Genomic DNA, 22,590 nt, shown 5'->3' with positions numbered 1-22,590 from the left:
ACACCCCATAAAAATTTTATGGGGGTTTTGTTCCTTTAAACCCCCCCAAATTTTTGTGTACGTTCCAATTAAATTATTATTTTAGTACCATTAGTTAAACACAGTGTTTTTAAGACTTTTTTTGCCTCTTAGTACTTTTTCGAAAAGTCAGTTTTTGTCGAGATATTTTGAATATTTGTCAAATCCACCACATATCTGTATATGGTTAAGTACGATTATGGATGCTTGGTAATAATATGAAAGTGTATTTATAATTTACATTTTTAGGTATATTTTGAACCATATTAAAAAAGAAGCCACATCTCGATAAAAGGTGCCTTCTCGAAAAAAATACAAAGAGGCAAAAAGTTTTAAAAATACTCTGTTTAACTAATGGTACCGCAGTAATATTTTAATTGGAACGTACACAAACATATGGGGGGTTTAAAAGAACAAAACCCCCATAAAATTTTTATGTAAACATATTAAAAAATAAGCCTCAACTCGATAAAAACTGCCTTATCGAAAAAATACTAAGAGACAAAAAAGTTTTAAGTTAATAGTTAATTTAACTAATGGTACCACAATAATAATTTAATTGAGACGTACACAAAACTTTGGGGGGGTTTAAGGGAACAAAACCCCATAAAATTTTTATGGGGAGCACAAATTTCACTATAATTTTTCTTTAAGATGTTCCTGCCATAAGAATGCCACATGTCCATTTTCAATAAAAAATCTCCAATTGTTTTCGATATATTCGAAAAAATCGATATTCATTTTGTAACTTAGAAGGGTTGTAATTGTTTTTATGTGCATATTTGTACTAAGGTAAGTTAGGTTCATTCGAACTATTTTTGGTCCCAGAACATGTGATGTAATTTATGACCTGTATTTTTGTTACACCCTGTATATACAGGAAAGATTTAAAACAACTGGCGGTCTTGAGTTTGACTATTTTTTTATTTTTACACTTATATTTGACTTGGCTCTACAACTCGTAAGTGAGTATTGGCCGCGTGTAACCTCTTACCTTGTCCTTATGTGCAATAACCTCCCGTTTTTGTACCCCCATATTACGTAGATCACTCGTTACTGAATTCTTCCATCTTTTTCTTGGGCGACCAACTGACCTGCAACCTGGCCTTTCCCAGTATTTATGTAGTAATCTTCCATCAGTCGCTCTTTGTGAATGTCCTGCCCATCTTATACAATTTCCCTTGATGTATCGTAATGTTTTCGTCTCCATAGAGTACTTGAATTTCCTGGTTGTGTCTTCGGCTCCACCCCCCTGTTATTTCCTCTCTACAAGGCCCAAATATTGTCCAGAGGATCTTCCTTTCGAGGACCAATAATTTTGTTGTTTCACGCTGGTTCAGCGTCCCAGTCTCGCTGTCATACGTTATTATGCGGCAAATTATTGTTTTATATACATTTGTTTTAGCTGCCCTTAAGAGCATTTTTGACTTAAGTAGCGTCACTAAGGAATAATTATATCCCCTGACTAGAGTAGTCACTCTATTTCCTGACATGATTGTAGCTGCTACATCTTTTTCATGACTGTTTTCGGTTGTTGTCAATGCTCCCAAGTATTTGAGTTCTTTAACAACTTCGAAATTGTATTCATTTTTTGAAACGTTTTGTCTAATTCTTTGTCTTGGATTTTTGGTAACTACCATATATGTACTTAATCTTATCTTTGTTGACTTTAAGACCAATTTGCCTGGCCCGCTTTCAAAAAGGGTAAAAACTTCTTTCTCATATCTGGTGGATTGTGCGATTATGCCGACATCTTGAGCAAAAGCTAACAGTGCCTTCACTCCCTGGGTAGCGAAGCCGTTTGTTAATTCTGGTTGTGCTTTCTTAACTGCATTCTTTAAAGCGAAATTTAATAACAAAGGGGGAAAGTGGATCGCCTTGTCTTAGACCCGTTTCAATTTGAAACTCATCTGATGTAGTGTTTATTTAAACCAAACCATTACCTTCCACAGTCAAATGCTACAGAGTCATACGCTTGTGTAAAATCAACAAAAATTTGATGTACATCTTTGTTGTATTGCTATCTCCTTTCTAAAATTTAGCGCAAGGTAAAGATCTGATCTATTGTTGACCTTTCCGGTCGGAAGCCAACTCATCATCAATGGCGTTATTACTCTTCGTGAGTCTTTGCCGCGTTAACTATTGCCTTCCATGTTTGTCGGTCCTGTGCCACTATTTCCCATTGTCTTACTCCCATTTAATGTAGATCTTCTCTAACCGCATCTTTCCACATTTTTCTAGGCTGTTATTGGTCCTACAGACCTTCTCCCATCTGGCATTTCCCAAAACATATTGTTTATATTATAATTACTGCGTATTAGATACCTTGCCCATCTGTCTATTGGCGTTTATATATCTGACCAGAATTTCCTTTCCGAAGAGACACTCTAACACTCTAACTTGTTATTGTGTCGGAAGCCAACTGGTAATCACATATTATTTCTTCTGCGTACGGAATTAATCTTGAAGTAGAATAGTCGACATATCTTTGCAGGTTGTATGAATTCATAATATTCCTCAACAGTTCTTAAATACAGGTTTATCTTCCTTTTTGTGGACGGGTACTATTTGGCTAGTGATAGAATATGGAATCGGCTTTTAACAACAGGAAATGGAACCTACAAGCGGAGGACGAGAACGAGCTACAACTCATTCTGAAGAAGAAGAAACAGAACATGTGTGGCTCGAAGAAGAAATAACTTTTTCGGGCAAGCTACTGGAAAATTACGTAGAAAAAGTAAACGAGAATGTTATTTGTACACGTACGTTAAGTGTGATGAATCATTTTGCGTATGGAGATAAATAAATTCTGAAAATCGCACTGAATAATTGTGTCTTTGAAGAAATCGACGAAAAAATGATTTTTATCGATGATAATATGCTTATCCCCATCGTGCGAGAATTTTATTGTAAAGTAGCTGACCTAACACACGTTGTTCTGTCGTAGAAATATGAGTCAAAAAGTGAATAGAATCTGCACGTTTTTGGAAACCAACATTTGGAGTTCATTAAACTTTCTTGACCACTGGCGCAATATAATCCTTAGACTTAAATGACTTGCCCTATGGAGACACAATCTTCATTTGTCCAACAGCAATGATGTGCTGTAACTTTTTTTAAATTGTAGCATTGTCAGTTCTATTACCCAAGTTGCTACGTAGGATCCATCATTCATTATCAATGGCGTTACAACTCTTCGTGAGTCTTTGCTGCGTTTACTATTGCCTTTCGTGTTTGTCGGTCCTGTGCTACTATTTTTCATTGTCTCACTCCCATTTTCTCCAGATCTTCTCTGACTGCATCTTCCCACCTTTTCTCGGCCGTCCTACAGACCTCCCATCTGACCTTTCCCAAAACATATTGTTTATAAGGCGATTGTCGTTACTGCGTATCGCATACCCTGCCCATCTGAGTCTATTGGCCTTTATTTTATATCTGACAGATTTTCCTTTTTGAAGGTTATTGTATCTGCGCCTCCATTCGTTTGTCACGCTGTCTCTGCAATGGTCATATTATATAATTTGAAGGTTTTTACGTTCGCACACCAGCACATTTATTTACTTCTCTTTTTGTTAGCGTCCGCGTTTCGCTTCCATATGCGATCGCTGTTCGTTGTTCTTATATATTTGGATTTTTGCACCTCGTGAGAGAAGTTTTGACATTAGATGTTACACTGCAAAGAAAGGTCTGTTTCCTGCCATTATTCGTGTTTCAATTTCTCCATCTGTTTCGGTATCATTAGAGCCCAGAGAAATAAGGTTTTTCTCGGGACACTTAAACAGCCAGGTTGCAAGTGGGTTTTTTGGGTACTATATACCTAATACATTATAAATACAAAAATGCCCGTCACAGTTCGGACGAGAAATTTAGTTATTAACAAATAAGGGTCAAAAATGGCAGTTTTTTCGTTTAAATCGCTAAAGGCAAAATAGGGTAATTAAATAATCTTATTTATAGTATTCTTCTTTTAGTAGATGACCCAAGGTTTAAAATGGCAGTTTTTGAATTTTGGTTACATCATTTGTTGCTTCGGAAATTGTAAAATAAAACTAAAATTTCGAAAATAAAAAAATTGCTATATCTTTTGTGAAAATAACCTTAAGATTTTCATATTTCACGAAAAGTTCATATAATGCACAAAAACTTTTTTAGACGATTCGTCAATTAGTTTAAATTTTATCCAATTTGTTTATCCCAAAGAGCTTTTTTCGCAATGTTATTGTTCAGAAAATAACAATGATATAGCAATTCTGTGAAAACCACGTGAAAGAAAAATAGTCTTTGTTAATCTTGACTGTAGAGTAAATCTTCTTTGGGATTTCAAAAGCTGGTATTTTTACACGAATTTAAAAAAAATTCGCCTAGGTTAATTACGGTCAAAGTTAGCCACTTTTATTATTTAATTCACAGTTACTTCTATATACATAAAATTCTCCTGTATCAGTGGTAGTTACCATACTACTCCGAAACGGCTTGGCCGATTTTTATGAAATTTTACACCTATATCATATAGGACTGAGTATAGTTTTTAATCTATTTTTCATACCCATAAGTTATAAAGGGGTTGCCCCCTGACACTTTTTTTTATTTTTTTGGACAAAATTATTTACGTTAATTTTATATGATGTATAATTAAAAAATACATACAACCCTTAATTTTCACTTTTTTTATCACCAACCCCTATTTGTTAATAGCCATCTATACAGGGTGTAACAAAAATACAGGTCATACATTAAATCACATATTCTGGGACCAAAAATAGTTCGAATGAACCTAACTTACCTTAGTACAAATATGCACACAAAAATTTACAGCCCTTTGAAGTTACAAAATGAAAATCGATTTTTTCGTATATATCGAAAACTATTGGAGATTTTTTATTGAAAGTGGACATGTGGGCATTCTTATGGCAGGAACATCTTAAAGAAAAATTATAGTAAAATTTGTGCACCCCATAAAAATTTTATGGGGATTTTGTTCCCTTAAACCCTCCCAAACTTTTTTGCCTCTTAGTATTTTTTCAATAAGGCAATTTTTATCGAGTTGAGGCTTATTTTTCAATATGTTTACATAAAAATTTTATGGGGGTTTTGTTCTTTTAAACCCCCCAAATGTTTGTGTACGTTCCAATTAAAATATTACTGCGGTACCATTAGTTAAACACAGTGTTTTTAAAACTTTTTTGCCTCTTTATATTTTTTCGAAAAGGCACCTTTTATCGAGATGTGACTTCTTTTTTAATATGGATCAAAATATCCCTAAAAATGTAAATCATAAATAGATGTTCATATTATTACCAAGTCTCCATAATCGTACTTAACCATATACAAATATGTGGTGGATTTGACAAATATTCGAAATATCTTGATAAAAACTGACTTTTCGAAAAAATTTTTCTTAAGATGCTACTGCCATAAGAATACCACATGTCCATTTTCAATCAAAAATCTCCAATATATTTGGATAAATTTGAAAAAATCGATTTTTATTTTGTAAATTAAAAGGGCTGTAACTTTTTTTATGTGCACATTTGTACAAAGGTAAGTTAGGTTCAATCAAATTATTTTTGGTCCCAGAATATGTGATTAAATTTATGACCTGTATTTTTGTTACACCCTGTATATTTACATCTATAAAATTCTCCTGTCACAGTCTAAGTGGCCATACTCCTCCGAGACCGCTTGATGGATTGCTATGAAATTATATATGTATATTTGGTAGGCCTTACAATCGGTCGTAATATATTTTTCATATTCCTGAGTGATAAGGGGGGTTCCCCCTAACATTTTGTAATGTTAGGTGGGGATCTGTGTACATAACATACTCTATAAGACTACGAGTACATACAAATTAAAAAAAAATATGATCAAAATCCATCAACAAGCTCCGGAGATATTAATCGCAGCATATGTTTGAAGAATCAGTTTCGTTTTTTGAGTGCACGGATTTTAATAATTCCCTTCCACCTACCACGAATCGATTTCTTTAGGACGTCATTCTGTTAAACTTCAAAATTTACTCAAACTTGTACACATAAACTATATACATTCATCTTCAAAATTGCACTAGTTAGGTTACTTAATTGTTATAAACAAAGTAGCCGTCAATTGAATAAACAAAGAATGTGTGTGTACTTTGTACGCACGTAAGAAGTTATACTTCTATTATATAATTTCAACGAAATAAATAATATACTTAACAGGTTAGTTGTATTTTATTTAAATAATAAACTAACTTTCTTACCTACCACTTTCAAATTTTTTTTATTAAAACAACCAAAAATTAAAAAAAAAATATGAATCATCCGGGATTGGAACCCGGGACCCTCTCGATCTCTGGTCCAACGCTCTACTAACTGAGCTATCGAGCCCTTTCAAGTGACGTCTCGGTTATAAGTACACAACGGAGAATTCACAACGGTTATAAGACAAATAGATCAAGAAATGAAGTATAAAAATGTTATACCTAGATATTTTATTATCTTACTACCGAGGAAGACAAATCCAAAGACACAAAAATTATAATAAATAATATATTTACTAAAAACACTAATATATTCTTTTAATGACTTATTTGCGCTGATATATGCATACCTATCTTGAAAGATTAGCAACGAACTACACACTGTATGTGTGCGCATGCGCCAGGCAATTATAAAATTTCACTCTCGATCGTAAAGTATAACTTCAAAAAATGGCTAACTTTGACCGAAATGAACCTAGGCGAAAAGTTCTTTTTTTGAAAATTGTGTAAAAATCATTTTTCAAATCATTGTAGTTTTAGCCTTCAGTCAGTATTAACAAAGTTATTCAAATTGTTTATAAGCCAAAAATGACTACTTTAGTAAAATGTTTTCGGAGTGATATAAATGATTTTTTTAAATACCTTGAAAATATGACTATTCTTCTTTCATGTGGTTTCCACAGAATTGCTATATCATTATTATTTTCTAAACAATAACATTGCGAAAAATAAGCTCTTTGGGATAAACAAATTGAGTAAAATTTAAACTAATTGACGAATCGTCTTAAAATTTTTTGGACATCATATGGACTGTTTGACTCAACTTTTTGTGCAATATGAAAATCTTAAGGTCATTTTCACAAAAGATACTTATAGCAATTTTTTTATTTTCGAATTTTTAGTTTTAAAATTAAAAAACTACCATTTTAAACCTTGGATCATCTACTAAAAGAAGACTACTATAAATCATCATTCTCTTTGCCTTATCTCTATGCGGGGTCGGCTTCCCTAATTGCATTTCTCCACACAATTCTGTCTTGGGTCATATCAATGTTAATCCCCTTTACCAACATGTCCTGCCTTATCGTCTCCCCCCAGGTCTTCTTTGGTCTTCCTCTCCTACTCCTTCCAGGAATCTGCACTTCAGCTATTCTTCGTATTGGGTGTATTAGACTACTACTATAGAGTAGTACTATAAATAAGACTACTATAAATAAGATATCTAATTACTCTATTTTTACCTATAGCGATTTAAACGAGAAAACTGCCATTTTTGATCCTTATTTGTTAATAACTAATATTCTCGTCCGAACTGTGACGGGCATTTTTCGTGACGAAGGCAAAACCTATTTGCAACCTGGCTGCTCAAGTGTCCCGAACATGGTATATTTTTGCATTATTTCCCTGGCGTATTAGTGATTGTTGCTCCTAGATATTCACGTATGATTAGTGGACTTTTTAAGAAACACAATTCAATTGAAAATAAAAAATTGGCTTCCCTAGAATTTATATGCAGGGTTGCCATAGAATATGGAACCAAATAAATATCTTTGAAACAAAAAAGACGACATTCATGAAACTTTGTATCTTAATCCGTTAGATTTTTTTCTTTTGGGTTATCTAAAATCACGTATTTACATTAGATTACATTAGAACAAATGTTTGCAGTATTTAAAATAAAGGATTATTGATGAATGTGAACTAATGCGGAGAACAAATTTCTAAAATGAGTCGACATTTTTTAGGGATAATTTACCACCACCGCCACCACCTCCAGAGGCGACTATGTCACCTCCCCCACCAAACGGCATTCCAGCACACATCGTCAGGCAGGCCAGCCAGTCACGGTCAAATAGTCCACATTCACACCAAGCTACACCAGAACCTGCTCAAGATTTACCTCCACCACCACCAGCTCCTGTTAAACAGGTGAGTTGATTTTATTTTTTAACTTGTGTATTTTAATAATTGGTTATAACATAACACATTTTCATTTATTAGTCTACCCAAGAAACAGAATCACCATATTTAAATTATTTGTTAAGTGAGAGATGTAGATGTTAGTCTGAAGAGACTATGAATTATGCTGAAGAGGATGTGGTTCAGTTTCCACTTTCTTGGAATTTTTTATTTTAAAAGAAAAACAAAAGAATTGTATTGAGAGTCAACAGGTTAACATCTTACAGTGACTTCTTACAAATATTTTTTTAAAGGAAAAAAGTAGGCCGTTGGATTTCAATAGAAGTTCAGTCATCTTAGTAACAGGTCCAGTAATATGCTTCGCACTCCTATTATCACCCTTGATTTTACCAAAAGTACTCATTTTGTTCAGGCTGAGTCGACCTGGGGCCTTTATATTTTAATAAGCTGAAAATGCGAGCAATATCATAACGAAAACTTTGTTTATTTACGTATTTAAAATCATAATAAGGAAAATTTCTATTATGAAAAGTTGTTTAGTATTAAAAGCTATGTTTTAATATGCAATTATATCCTAATTTAAATATTGTGAACTATAAAGGTACTCTACTCTCGAGCGAAATTCATATTTTTTGACATACTTCGAATAAAATTGATAAAATTTGATATATGATGATTACATCTTAGATTTTAGACCATACGGATCTTTTTATGAAGAATAAAACTTTCTTCGTAAAATTAATAATAAAAGTTATATATGACAATGATATTGGTATCCGTAATTTGAGAAAAATTTTCAAATATTTTTTTTTTTCGTTAGAAGGATGTGCAAGTAATTGCATATATTAGAACATAGTTTTTAACTCCAAACAACTTTTTATAATAACACTTTTCAATATTGTGAAAAATAAAGATACTTTTAATCTTGATCGATCTTCATATTTTTTGACATTCTCGTATACCTAATATATATTTGATATCTGATGGTTGAATATTCGGTTTTAGACCATACAGAACTTTTTATGAAGAATAACTTTTTCGTAAAATTAAAAATAAAAAAGTTTCCCATAATATGTGTCCAACTTAAGTAGACTTAATTTATAATAATAAATAAATATTATACTACATATTATATCATATATATCATTGAGTAGACAGCTCAAATAAAACAAGCATCTCAGGCAGGCTGTGATGATTACGACTACAGGCGTTTATAGCCGAATGTGATGTTGAAGCGGATATACCATATTATTTATATCTATTTATATAAATATTTGCCAGAAAATTAATATTTAAATTATTTTATTAAAAAAATAAATAAATACAAAATAAACAAAGTTTTCGTTGAAAATAGTGAACTGTAATTTAACATAAATAAATAAAATTTATTTATTTGACATTTCAATTTTATGTTGACGTTTAGTTACGTCAAACGAGTTGAGTTGACGTTTCTATGTCGGAAGAAAATAAATATTTAAAGAGGCTTGTGATGTCACAATGACGACTTTGAGGTCGGATATCTCGAAGATGGTTAGAGATAGCGTAATGCCGTTTTCAGATTTGGATTCAAAGACAAAACTACATAGGAATCCATCGATAGGTGGTATCTAAATATTGCAGGGGCGGCGACGCACGAACGAACATACTTTGCAAATTTATAAACGAAAAGTTTTCGTTGAAAATATCTAGATATTTTCACTATCATTGGTGATCGAACTCCGATCCTGCGTCATAGTGACATTCTACTTTATGAGCTATGGCTATGAAACTACCTTGTGTTATGAAAATCCGAATTACAATTAATATATCACTTACTTTTATATGATTATTTATAAAATATCAAATTTTAGGCTTCTCCACCAAAACAACAAACGCCTGTTGCACCGCCTCCGCCTCCTCCACCACCAATGCCGATGCCGATGGTGGTGAACGGTCCGACGTCCACTCCGACGCCGATGTTAAATGGAGATTTAGCCAAAATTCTGAATTCCGCGCCACCAAAATTGACACCTGTCAAAGATCGACCGATGAATAAGCCGCCGATGGTCGACCCTAGGAACGATCTTTTGAAAGCCATTAGAGATGGAATTAAATTGAGGAAAGTAGAAAAGATCGAACAAAAAGAGGTAAGTTTTGATTTATTTTATTAGCTAGTATTGAGACGTAATTTTGTTTTGTAATAGCATAATCTGTGAAAAGTCGCATATACATTACTGGAATCAAACTTCAGGAACTCCTAGATGAACTCAGATATATGATGATATCAGAACTTATTCATCGGAAGCTATTATTTACTAATATCTATATTATTTACTATCTATAGTGGGAATTGACCACAATTTCAGTTGAAAATATTATCATCAGAAATACAGTGATGAGGCGCTAATAACCGGCAAAATAACGCAAAAGATGGAAAACATATTAAGTTGCGAGATAAAAAGAGATGAAACTTGTAGAGGTGGGAAATTTAGCGATAAAAACCTATAAATTTGCATTGTATTGCTTGTTTCCCACCTTTACACGTATCGGACACCATGCTGGCCCTGAACGACAGAGATAGAGCTATACAGTGCATGTCTCTTATTAATTCAAATATACTTTCCAGTTTACATCAACTTTGACAGATACTTGTCAGTGTACCTACGTCAACTTAAAAAACACTATAATTGAACATAAAAAGTAGCAGAGGAAGCAAAATTTTAACTTTATACGAATTAAAAGGTCTTGAGATTGGGTATCTTTTCAACGTGTTTTCAATCTGTATTCTTTGTTTGGAAAAGTGATCATAACAACACTGAATATAGCCGCAGTTGGCCGTGACGTCACACTCCGGCGCTAATTCAAATTAAAACAAGACATACGTAATTTTTTGCACGGATAGCTTTGATCCCAATAATTGTGGATCGCTCGTTATTTTCTACGTGATTCCTTTAATTTTTAGATTTTTGGTCTGCATTTATATAAAAAAAACATTTGTTTTTAGAAGTCTTTAGCGACGTATTAATATAATATAATATTTATGGATTACCGTCGAAGGCCGCAACCAGAAGATCAACCAAAAAATAAGATGAATCTGGTGATTTTCTAGTGACATTATTGGGTGTGAATTTGTCTTTTGAGTTTACTCCTTCTAGTGTATAAACAGTTTTGGTTAACGCTGTAGAATCGATTTAAAAATGTAGAAGCATCGAGTTAAAAATCAGTGGAGTCAATCATGGCGAGATTTTTGTAAACAATCCAAATCTCAGTATTCACTGATTCAACCTTCTGTTCCAAATATATATTGGTTTAAAAATTATGTAGTACCTCGAAGATATATAACAACATTAATTAGAAAGAAGTTTGGACATGCTTGTTTCCCTCTTCATCTATCAAGAATTAAAGTTTTTGATTCAAATCTTTGTACTGAATGTCAGAAAGTGGGTGATTTGAATCACACTTTCTTTGAGTGCACAAAATACATTCCATACACCTATAATTTAATCGAAGATTTAATAAAATGTAATGTTTTTCTACCTTTCAATGTATCCCATCTATTGTCTCTGAATAGCAAAAATATATATGATTGTTTAATGAAATTTATCTGTGAAACTAAAATTAACCTCTAAACTTTTAATCCTGATAATTTGATATATTATGTACATATGAAAAAAGAAGAAGAAGATGTATAATGGAAGAAAATGTGGTGAGTAACTTGGACAGTCCATAGCGGCCAGCTGCAGCTTTTGAACTGAGTAGAGAGCTGTGGAAGAGTTTGCTATGGAACTTTAAGGACCTCATTGCCTTCTGTATGTATGAATAGAAAACAAAAAGTTGTGACTGGCTAATTGACACCCAAGTCTATGCCATAAAAAAACGCTGTAGAAATAAATATTCGAATAATACATCGTTGCAAATAAAAACAGAAACATTTAATTGGAGACCGAAAAAAATAGAGGAAGAGTATTTGAAAGATATATTTGACGAGCGATCAAAGAACAGAACAATCACAAATACATATAGCTCAGAAACTGTCTATACGCAACAGAAGGTACGCAAGCTATGAAAGAAAAGAGAAAAGTATCCGGCGTAGATAAATTTACAGCAACTTTTAATGACATATTGTCTTAGGATAAAACTACTGTAAAATATATACTTACAATAAAGTTTTTTCCAGTGGTGTTCAGTATAAAAAAACTGCATGCATGTAGGAATTAATTGTTTGTTTATACATTTAGATAAAGTCTTATTCCTCGTCAACTGGTTTATCTTAACAATAAATTAAAATCGCTTGAATACATCAATTTTTAAACTCTCTCTAATATCTGATGGTATCAGAGTTTCGGTATTTCGATGAACCACCTTCAGGTGACAGCCTCACTCTCATTTTTTTAAATCAAAGGGGTCATGTGACACTTCCTATGATAGGTTGTAAAAATCTGATTTCATAAATATGTTACACAATAATATATATTATACAGGGTGATCAACTTTTGTGACAGTCTGTAACACTGTTATTATAAAAGATAACTTCTGTTTCTAGTGCTTATTCCACTAATGAAGGTTGGCTATAACCACTGAAAATTGTTCTCTATCTTCTGCTTTCCTTAAAAGCGTCTATGTGTTCAACCCGGTCCAGTCGCGAATGTTTTTCAGCCAAGATATTACGTGTCATCTACCAGGACCCCTTTTTCCTTCGATATTCCCCTTCATCATAATCAACTGCAATAACTCGTACGTATCATTTCTAAGTATGTGCCCCAAAATATGCTATCTTTCGCCTTTTAATGGTTGTCAAAAGTTGTGTCTTCCCACTCTGTGCAACACCATTTCGTTTGTAATATGATCGGTCCATGGTATTTTCAAAATTCTCCTAAGAAGCCACATCTCAAAAGCTTCTAGTTTTCTTATTAAGTCAAAATTAACAGTCCAGGCTTCGACACCATAAAGAAGAATAGGGCTTTTCATCGATTGTCATTTGTTTCGAGCTTCTGTCATATGTTGTATATTCTGTGTATAATATTAATATACACGGATAATACAACATATGACAGAAGCTCGAAACAAATGACTGTGAATGAAAAGCCCTATAGAGTGGATATTACATTTTACCATCCGATATCTCGGATTTACAGATTGAGTCTTTGGCTACTCAGAAATTTCCTTATCTTCAAAAAAGTTCTCTTGATTGCTCTGTTCTTGATCGAATTTCTCATTTCGGATTTAGATCTTCCGTAATTCACACTCCTAAGTATTTCATTTTGTCCACTTGTTCAATATCTTCATTTTTTTATCTGGACCTTGTAATTTTCCCCTCTTACTGTAAACCAACCTGTTCCCAAAAAAGATGCCAAAAAAGTGATTTACAAAAATAAGGGTAGTTATAGGCTACATATTTTAAAATTAGTTATAAATATAGTCTTTCGTAACACTGTACCGCATCAAATATATGTTTTTTTAATGAAACACACTGTATTTTATCAATTTAAAATCCGTTTCACCTCTTCAGTACAAGAAAACAAACTTACATATTTATGTTTTATTATACTGGGCATTTAAAAAGTTATAACAAAATTTCCATGAAAATCGACGTGTCCGAGCATTTTGTTTTATCGTTAAAATAAAGTAGTTGACAGGCGGAAGTAAGACTTTATGCTCTTACCACAGTATAAAGAGGGACAGTAGAACCACTCTCCGAAAAATTGGAAGTAAAATCTGTAGTCGCGCATGGCGACTGCGCAATGTTGGCAGTCGCTTTTGCCCCACTCTCTCATTGCTATTCGCATAGAAACGTATGGCTTTTAACAGGGAAAACCCGCATCCACCACTGGTGAATTACCAATTGCGTACTGCCGCTATTACTTCCTGAGATCAAAGCGCCGACAGAAGATTGATTTTACTGTGGAACCTCTATATACTGTGCTCTTACTGTATATTTGTCATATATATTGAATGATATTTGTCAAAAATGATTTTTTTGAAATGTCACTTATAAGTGTTAAATTTGTAAAAATTATTGTAAAAATAGATAAAACACATTAAAAAAGTAATGATAATTCTCATAAAAAACGAAGTCCCACCAGAGAAGTCCCATAGAAAAATTTTTGCAATCATTTCTTGAATTTTATGAGAAATTTTCGTAGGTCCGAAAAACAACATGTAATAGTAACTGAATTAGTGAGAAGAGGAGCCCAAATTTCGAGAAAAATGAACAAAAAAACTTTAATTGATTCCTTTTTGTAAATTTTAAAATTAATTAGTGTTGTTTAAGACAATCAAAATTGAACCCTCACGCACAAGTTGTACGTACAACTTCAGTGAGGAACTGAGTTTATTATATGTATAATTTATTTGCTACGAATAAACTCCATTATTATCCAGATTTAGCCATACGGCTCACACTCCCTCTAAGGGGAAAATTGACTCATCCCAGATACCTACGGTATCAAAAGGATTGAGCTCTGGTGGGACTCTTTCCGTGTTATCGAGCCCTAGGTGACTTGGTATGCAGGTGTATCTCCCAGAAATTTTCGTACACATCTGGCCGTTGCGAGTAGTACAGCTTTCTGCATGGTCTTGTAAATATGTTCATTTAGACCCAGCCTTTTTATGCTTTCGAGGAGGTTCTTCGGAATGACTCCAGTAGTAGACATAATAATAGGTATCGTCTGGGTACTTTGCATTCTCCATTGTCTTCGTATTTGAATTTCCAGATCTCTGTACTTGGCGATCTTTTCAGTAAATTTACTACGTAGGTTATTGTTGTTAGGTATCGCCACATCAATTAGTGTTGTTTGTCTTGTTAATTTATTAACTAGTACGAGATCTGGTCTATTATGTGCCACTGTTTGGTCTGTGAGCACAGTGCGGTCCCAGTATAGCTTGTAGTTGCCATCCTCAAGCATACTCTCGGGGACGTATTGATAATACGGGAGATGGTCCGTTTGGAGAAGTCCCAGCTTGATAGCTATCTCTTGATGAAGTATTTTTCCAACTGCGTCATGCCGTTCCTTGTATTCAGTTGCAGCAAATGCCTGGCAGCCCCCTGTAAGATGTTGGATGGTTTCTTGGGCTTGACATCCATATCGGCATCTGTCGTTTTGAACCTGAGGGTCTTTGATGATATATTTCAGGTAATTTCTGGTTGGTATAACCTGATCCTGAATGGCCAGTAATGAACCCTCCGTTTCAGGGAACATCTTTCCTGCTGTCAACCAATAGTTCGACGCTGTATTGTCGACATAGTCTTGGCTGACCTCATTGGGATGTCGCCCGTGCAGAGGTTTACCCATCCAGGCGCGCATTTTTTCGTCTTTAGTGAGGTGGTTTATGCGCATTTCTGGTTCCCTCAGTTTGATCGGTGTTGTGTCATCTACTGCGCAAATAGCGCGATGTAGAGTAGATGTCTCAGCTTGCATCTGAAAATAAGATCTTAAATTAGCAATTTGTTTATCTAATTGCTCACCTATATCCATAAGTCCTCTTCCTCCTAGATTCCGTGGTAAAGTCGTTCTTTCTACTGCACTTTTAGGATGGTGTTTTTGTGCCTTTGTGAGGTGTGTTCGTACTTTTCGCTGAAGATTTTCTATATCTGTTTTTGTCCACTTAACAATACCAAATGAATAGCTAAGCGCGGAACAAGCGTAGGTGTTTAGTGCCTTAAACAAATTTTTACTGTTAAGCTGTGAACGAAGCAGCTGTTTTATCCTTCGTATAAACTCAGTAGTTATCTCAGTTTTCATTTGCTTATGGTCAATTTTCCGCGCCTGCTTTACTCCAAGATATTTGTATATATCATTTTCACCCATGGCCTCGATGTTCTGGCCATTTTGCATATCGAATCCACCGGGCTGTATCTTTCCTCTGACTATATTTAAAACGCGGCACTTGTCTAGTCCAAAGTGCATATTAATATCATTAGAGAATGTTTCTACTGTTTTTAGCATTTCTTCTAGATTATCTCGAGTAGAAGCCAGTAATTTCAAATCATCCATATACAACAGATGATTAAGCTTCGCTACTACAGTATTGTTGTTTTTAATGCTAAAACCTGAGTCAGTGGAATTTAATAGCTGTGATAGAGGGTTCATAGCCAAACAGAACCACAATGGACTCAGCGAGTCTCCTTGAAACAGGCCCCGGTTGATTGCGATATTTTCCGTTTCGATATTGTTTTCACCAGGTATTTGGAGGTGAATTTTAGTCTTCCAACTTGTCATTATATGCCTTAAAAAAGTCACTATGTTATCATCGACTTTGTATATTCTCAATATATCTATAAGCCATTCATGCGGCACTGAATCAAAGGCCTTTTTATAGTCAATAAAGGCAGTAAAGAGGTTCCTTTTTTTGGTGAATGCCTGGTTAGAAATGACTGAGTCGATGATCAGTTGTTCTTTGCAACCCATAGAACCCTTAGCGCATCCTTTCTGTTGAGGCTCTATGATATTGTTTAGAGCACAGTGTTGGTAGATACGCCGGGTTATACAGGATGTGACCAGTTTATACAAAGTTGGAAGACAAGTAATTGGGCTGTACTTGGCTGGATCTTGGGTGTTCTTTTGGTCCTTCGGTATTAAATAAGTGGTTCCCTGAGTTAGAAATGATGGTATTTCCTGCGGGTTAGAAATAACATGATTAATTAATGTTGACAAGCACTCATGAATACTCCAAAACTTCTTAAGCCAGAAGTTCTGAACTCCGTCTGGTCCAGGAGATTTCCAGTTATGAAGCTCTTTGATGATATTTGAGACCTCATCGGTAGTGAATGGTTCGTAGTTAGCTGTGACATAGTGGCGACAGTTCTGCGTCGTATCTTCTATCCAGCCAGCATTGTTGTTAAGAGCAGCTGGTGTGGAAAGTTGATTTCCCCAAAACTCATGAATCTCTTCTTGGCTTGGGTAAGACTTGTCGACACTTTCTACGGTGGAATTGAGTTTTCGGTAGAACGCCTTCTCAGAGTTCTCAAAAAGTGCATTGTCACATTTTCGGTTGTTACTAACTTTATACCTTCTTAATCGACCTGAATAGACGGAGAGTTTTTGTTTTAATGTATCCAGACACTGTTGGGCTGTGTTATTTTCCGGATCGTATCTCGAGTGTCTTGCAGTGCTCCGCATTATTTCTTCAGCTCTCTTAATGACTTTTCTACTTGTTACACCTCTTATATATTCTGTTACTTGACCAATATCCCTACGCAGTAATTCAATTTTTCCGAGAAGTCTTTTTTCCCAAGGCGCAGTCCTGTTACAAGTCCTTCCGTTATTAGTACCCCGTCTTGTTCTGATCTTAACGCCCATTACATTAGCAATTGCTGTTGCTGCACAGTAGATTAGCATATGCAGATATTCCAATGAGTGGGCTTCTACGACATAGTTGGGTAGGACTTCAGTGTTTACAATTTGTAACAGCGCACCTAGTTTCTTACAAGAGTTTATTCGTGGTAGCGGTGGTCTGCTAAGTGGATTTGTTCCATTAAACTCTTGTACAGCACGAGCCATTTCGTTTGCTAGACTATCGCGCAACTCGTTGTTTTCCTGCTCTGTATTGTCAGGTTGAGTTTCTGCTATAGGAATCTCAGGAATCTGCTCATCAAGACCTGCATCAGGGACTTGATCTCATTATTATTATTATTATTATTATTATTATTTCTTAACCATTTATACAGAGAGTAAATGTTAGAGTTTTCTCTAAAATGGACGACTATAGAGAAAAATCCGGAAACAGGTCGATTTTTGTTTTTAAATTACAACTTTTTGACATATATTATAGTTATGTCATCCATCTGAGCGTGATGACGTAATCGATGATTTTCTAAAATGGGAATAGGGGTTATGTGGCACCTCATTTGAAAGGGTTTTCAATTCTCTATTCAGTAATATAAACAATAATATTATTATTTATACAGGGTGACCAAAAAATACAAAAAAATGTTTATTTGACAAATAAACATTTCTTTTCGCTTAAATTAAATCACAAACAGCCTCCCACCTACCACTTGGCAGTTTGAACATTTAATTTAAGCGAAAAGCAAGGTTTATTTGCCAAATAAACATTTTTTTCTATTTTGTAACAGCGATAAAATGTATTTTGAGTTAAATAAATTGCATACATTCTTCTTTTTTCGTCAATTAATTTAATTCAAAAATTATTTTTTTGGTCACCCTGTATAAATAATGATATTAATGTTTGTATTATAGTGTAGGAAATAAAGGTTGAACCTTGCAAAATGGACACAAGTCCGGTTTTATTTTTTTTCTGGTATATCAAGGGGTGCTTATTATAAGAATAACTTTTTCTGAAAAAATTTCGCCCCGGAACCCCCATTTTCACCCCTTTAAAGGGGGTAATTTGTGGTTTTTGCGGAACGTAGCCCTTCCTGTACCATTTACAAAAAATTTCCTTTAAAGAAATATGAAGAGGACTATATTTTCTACGATTTATTTCCCGACAGAATCTGTCTATCATCCACCGTTTAGCGGGGGTCGCGCCCCAAAGTTGACAAGTTTTTAAAAAAGATGTTTTAAAAAAATATATATTTTTTCCTAACTGTAACGGAAATTAAGAAGAAATCCTGCGACAGTTATTCACAAATAATTGATTGATTTTTTGGTATAGGTTTCACTTAAGGGTAAAAGCCCTTTTTTTAATTACAGGGTGTTACATTTTAAAAAAACCCCTTTTTATACCATCTGCACCGTTTATGCTAGAGTAAAAAAACTTTCAGCGATTACCCATGTACTGGTGCTATTTACAAATTTGTATAATGCACCCCCATTTTTTCCCCGGAACCACCCAAAAAAAAAGAAGAATTAATAAATAAATTAATTTTCTTGGAATCCTTCACACACAATACCCTTTATTAATATGCTTCATATATTATTTTGTGCACGTTATTATTACCGATGCATGGACACCAAAAGCGATTTCCTAGTGCAACCCCTGTAGCCAAAAAAAAAAAAATAAATAAAATGGGGGTTGAAATTTTTTTTTGTTTTTTGCTTTTTGATCCATATGGTCATATGCTTCATCAATAGTGCTTTTCAAAAATATTTATGGTTATAACAACATCCCTGCTGAAACCACCCCTATCCTTGAAAATATATTGCAGAAACTACCCCTAGCCCTTGGCGAGCATGTTTTTACGATTTTCTCATTACCTATGCATTCTTTTGAAACAAAACTTATACAAGGTTAAAGACCACTATTTACTCTAAAAATTAGGTCCTATTAATTTTTTTCGTATAAGCAACTGTTACGGCATAGTGGCGCCGTAAACCTCATATATGTTTTGGCGAGCTCCAGTTTTTGTTTTTTATTTCGTCATCTGTTCGTTTTATTGATAAAGTACTTATGTAAAATATAACAACACAGTGTAACCTACAAATTATGACCTATGCACATTTTACATTCTTTGCGCCCCAAAGCCACAGTGGTGGCCCAAAATCAATTTTTGCATATTTTCGCCACCTACACGCATTTTATTGCATTAATGCTACTTTAATAGCACAATATTCACCCGTAAGTGGTCACTGAGTAGTGGCGGATCCAGGGAGGGGTGATGGGGGCGATCACCCCCCTCTTAAACCAAGTGATATTATATTTAAAGATTATAAAAATATTCATTTATTTTTATAAAAATTTAGCCAATTGGCACCCCCCTCTTAACGATGTTGGTTCCGCCACTGTCGCTAAAGCATAAAAAGTACGCCATTCTTTTAAAAATAATAATATAATAAAAGTATTTCTATAAAAATAAATGAATAGTTTTATAATCTTAAAATAGAATATCACTTGTTTTGAGAGGGGGGGGTGATCGCCCCGATCACCCGTCCCTGGATCCGCCACTGCTTAGAGACCACTTAAGGGTGAATATTGTGCTATTAAGGTAACATTAATGCAATAAAATGCGAGTAGGTGGCGAAAATATGCAAAAATTGATTTTGGGCCACCACTGTGGCTTTGGGGCGCAAAGAATGTAAAATGTGCATAGGTCATAATTTGTAGGTTACACTGTGTTGTTTTATTTTACATAAGTACTTTATTAAGAAAACGAACAGGTGACGAAAAAAAAAACAAAAACTGGAGCCCGCCAAAGCATATATGAGGTTAACGGCGCCACTGCGCAGTAACGGTTGCTTATACGAAAAAAATGAATAGGACCTAATTTTAGAGTAAATAGTGCTCTTTAACCTTGTATAAGTTTTGTTTAAAAAGAATGCATAGGTAATGAGAAAATCGTAAAAACATGCTCGCCAAGGGATAGGGGTAGTTTCTGCAGTATATTTTCAAGGATAGGGGTGGTTTCCGCAGGGATGTTGCAATAATCATATATTTTTGAAAAACACTATTGCTGAAGCATATGCCCATATGGATCAAAAAGCAAAAAAACAAAAAAAAAATTCAACCCCCCATTTTATTTATTTTTTTTTGGCTACAGGGGTTGCACTAGGAAATCGCTTTTGATGTCTCTGCATGGGTAATAATATCGTGCACAAAATTATATATGAAGCATATTAATAAAGGGCATTGTGTGTGAAGGATCCCAAGAAAATCACTTTATTTATTAATTCTTCTTTTTTTGGGGTGGTTCCGGGAAAAATGGGAATGGGTTATACAAATTTGTAAATAGCACCAGTATATGGGTAATCGCTGAAAGTCTTTTTACTCTAGCATAAACGGTTGAGATGGTATAAAAAGGGGTTTTTTTAAAATGTAACACCCTTTAATTAAAAATAGGGCAATTACCCTTAAGTCAAACCTATACCAAAAAATCAGTTACTTATTTGTGAATAATCGTCGCAGGGTTTCTTCTTAATTTCCGTTACAGTTAGGGAAAAATATATTTTTTTTAAAAACATCTTTTTTAAAAACTTGTCAACTTTGGGATTCCACCCCCGCTAAACGGTGGATGATAGACATATGCTGTCGGGAAATAAATCGTAGAAAATATAGTCCTCTTCATATTTCTATAAAAAATTTTTTTTGTAAAAGGTACAGGAAGGGCTACGTTCCGCAAAAACCACAAATTACCCCCTTTAAAGGGGTGAAAATGGGGGTTCCGGGGCGAAATTTTTTCAGAAAAAGTTAGTCTTATAATAAGCACCCCTTGATATAACAGAAAAAAAAATAAAACCGGACTAGTGTCCATTTTGCAAGGTTCAACCTCTGTTTCCTACACTATTACTGAATAGAGAATTGAACGCCCTTTCAAATGAGGAACCACACGACCCCTATTCCCATTTAAAAAATCATCGATTACGTCATCACGCTCAGATGGATGACGTCACTAGTATGAAATATATGCCAAAAAGTTCTAATTTAAAAACAAAAATCGACCTGTTTCAGGATTTTTCTCTATAGTCGTCCATTTTAGAGAAAATGAATTTATTCCATAATTTAGGACCTCTCTGTATTTTGTAACATATTGTTTGATAAACAGTGCCTAATCCATTTTCTCTTGACAGGTCGAAAGGGGCAACGGCTTACACGACGTCGCCAGCATCTTAGCCAGGCGAGTAGCGGTGGAATTCAGCGACTCCGAATCTGGTAGCGACTCGGAATGCGACAGCGAGGGATGGGGCGAGAACGAGACGTCAGCGTGACACAGACGCAAGGCTAGCACTGCTAGCCAGGTGTATTGATTGTCGGTTTGGATCACTTGGACTTCGATTGGATTGGCTGATTGGTCTCGAAGACAACGAATACGTATGTGGAAAGGAAGAGATGGTGAGATTTTTGATGAATGGACAGAGAGAGAAAGAACTGGTAATGTTTTTATGTCATTTAAACATGTGTCTTGTAGGTTTTACTAACGTCGAACTGTTTTGTTATTAAAAAATGTTTAATTTGCATTCTACGCCAAAACTGTAACTGTAATAGAAAATAATGTTCAAAGGATATCGTGGATATCGAGATTTTTGTAACTTTTTTAAAGCATAAAATATAAAACTGTCCTTGTCCAATAAAACACTTTCCAGGCAATATATTTTTGTATTCCGCCGATGATACTTTCTTAATGTCTGTCTTCCAGAAGATTATATCCAGAGTTATCACGGTAGTGAAATAACCCTTACATAATTGTATTACTATATTGATAATATTTAGGATGTGTAGTCAGTGGCATGGAAATATTTCTTGCTGACGTTGCGTCTTAAACTATGGGAGAAGATAGTCCAAACTGTTACTGTATTGCTTTTGATAATGTCTCCCGCAATTACAGACGAAACTTCAATAAAAAATAATTCCAGGCAACAGCCATATCACCGTTATTACTGTTGGCGTGGGAATTCAGATGTATTTCGTGTGAAGTTTCCTGTTGGGCTGGTCCCTTTAGTTCTGTTTTCATTTCATAAATATTTTACTAATTGAAACAACTTCATACGACTAATTGTACACAGAGTCATGCCTAAGTACTTAACCTAAGTCCG

General features: G+C 34.4%; 1 protein-coding gene across 1 annotated transcript in view; it reads left to right on the top strand.

The window, feature by feature from the left end:
* The window catches only part of LOC114329050 (actin-binding protein WASF2), a 160,585-nt gene extending 138,441 nt beyond the window's left edge, over positions 1-22,144 (top strand). The window contains exons 6-8 of the mRNA XM_028278062.2: positions 8,008-8,191; positions 10,033-10,308; positions 21,628-22,144. Coding sequence (XP_028133863.1) covers positions 8,008-8,191; positions 10,033-10,308; positions 21,628-21,765 — 598 coding nt within the window. The 3' untranslated portion in view covers positions 21,766-22,144. The remainder of the gene's footprint in view (positions 1-8,007; positions 8,192-10,032; positions 10,309-21,627) is intronic.
* The last annotated feature ends 446 nt before the right edge of the window (positions 22,145-22,590 follow it).

Source organism: Diabrotica virgifera, chromosome 7 (assembly GCF_917563875.1).
Source record: "Diabrotica virgifera virgifera chromosome 7, PGI_DIABVI_V3a".
Classification (NCBI taxonomy): Eukaryota; Metazoa; Arthropoda; class Insecta; order Coleoptera; family Chrysomelidae; genus Diabrotica; species Diabrotica virgifera.
This window is presented reverse-complemented; position numbering and strand designations above follow the sequence as displayed.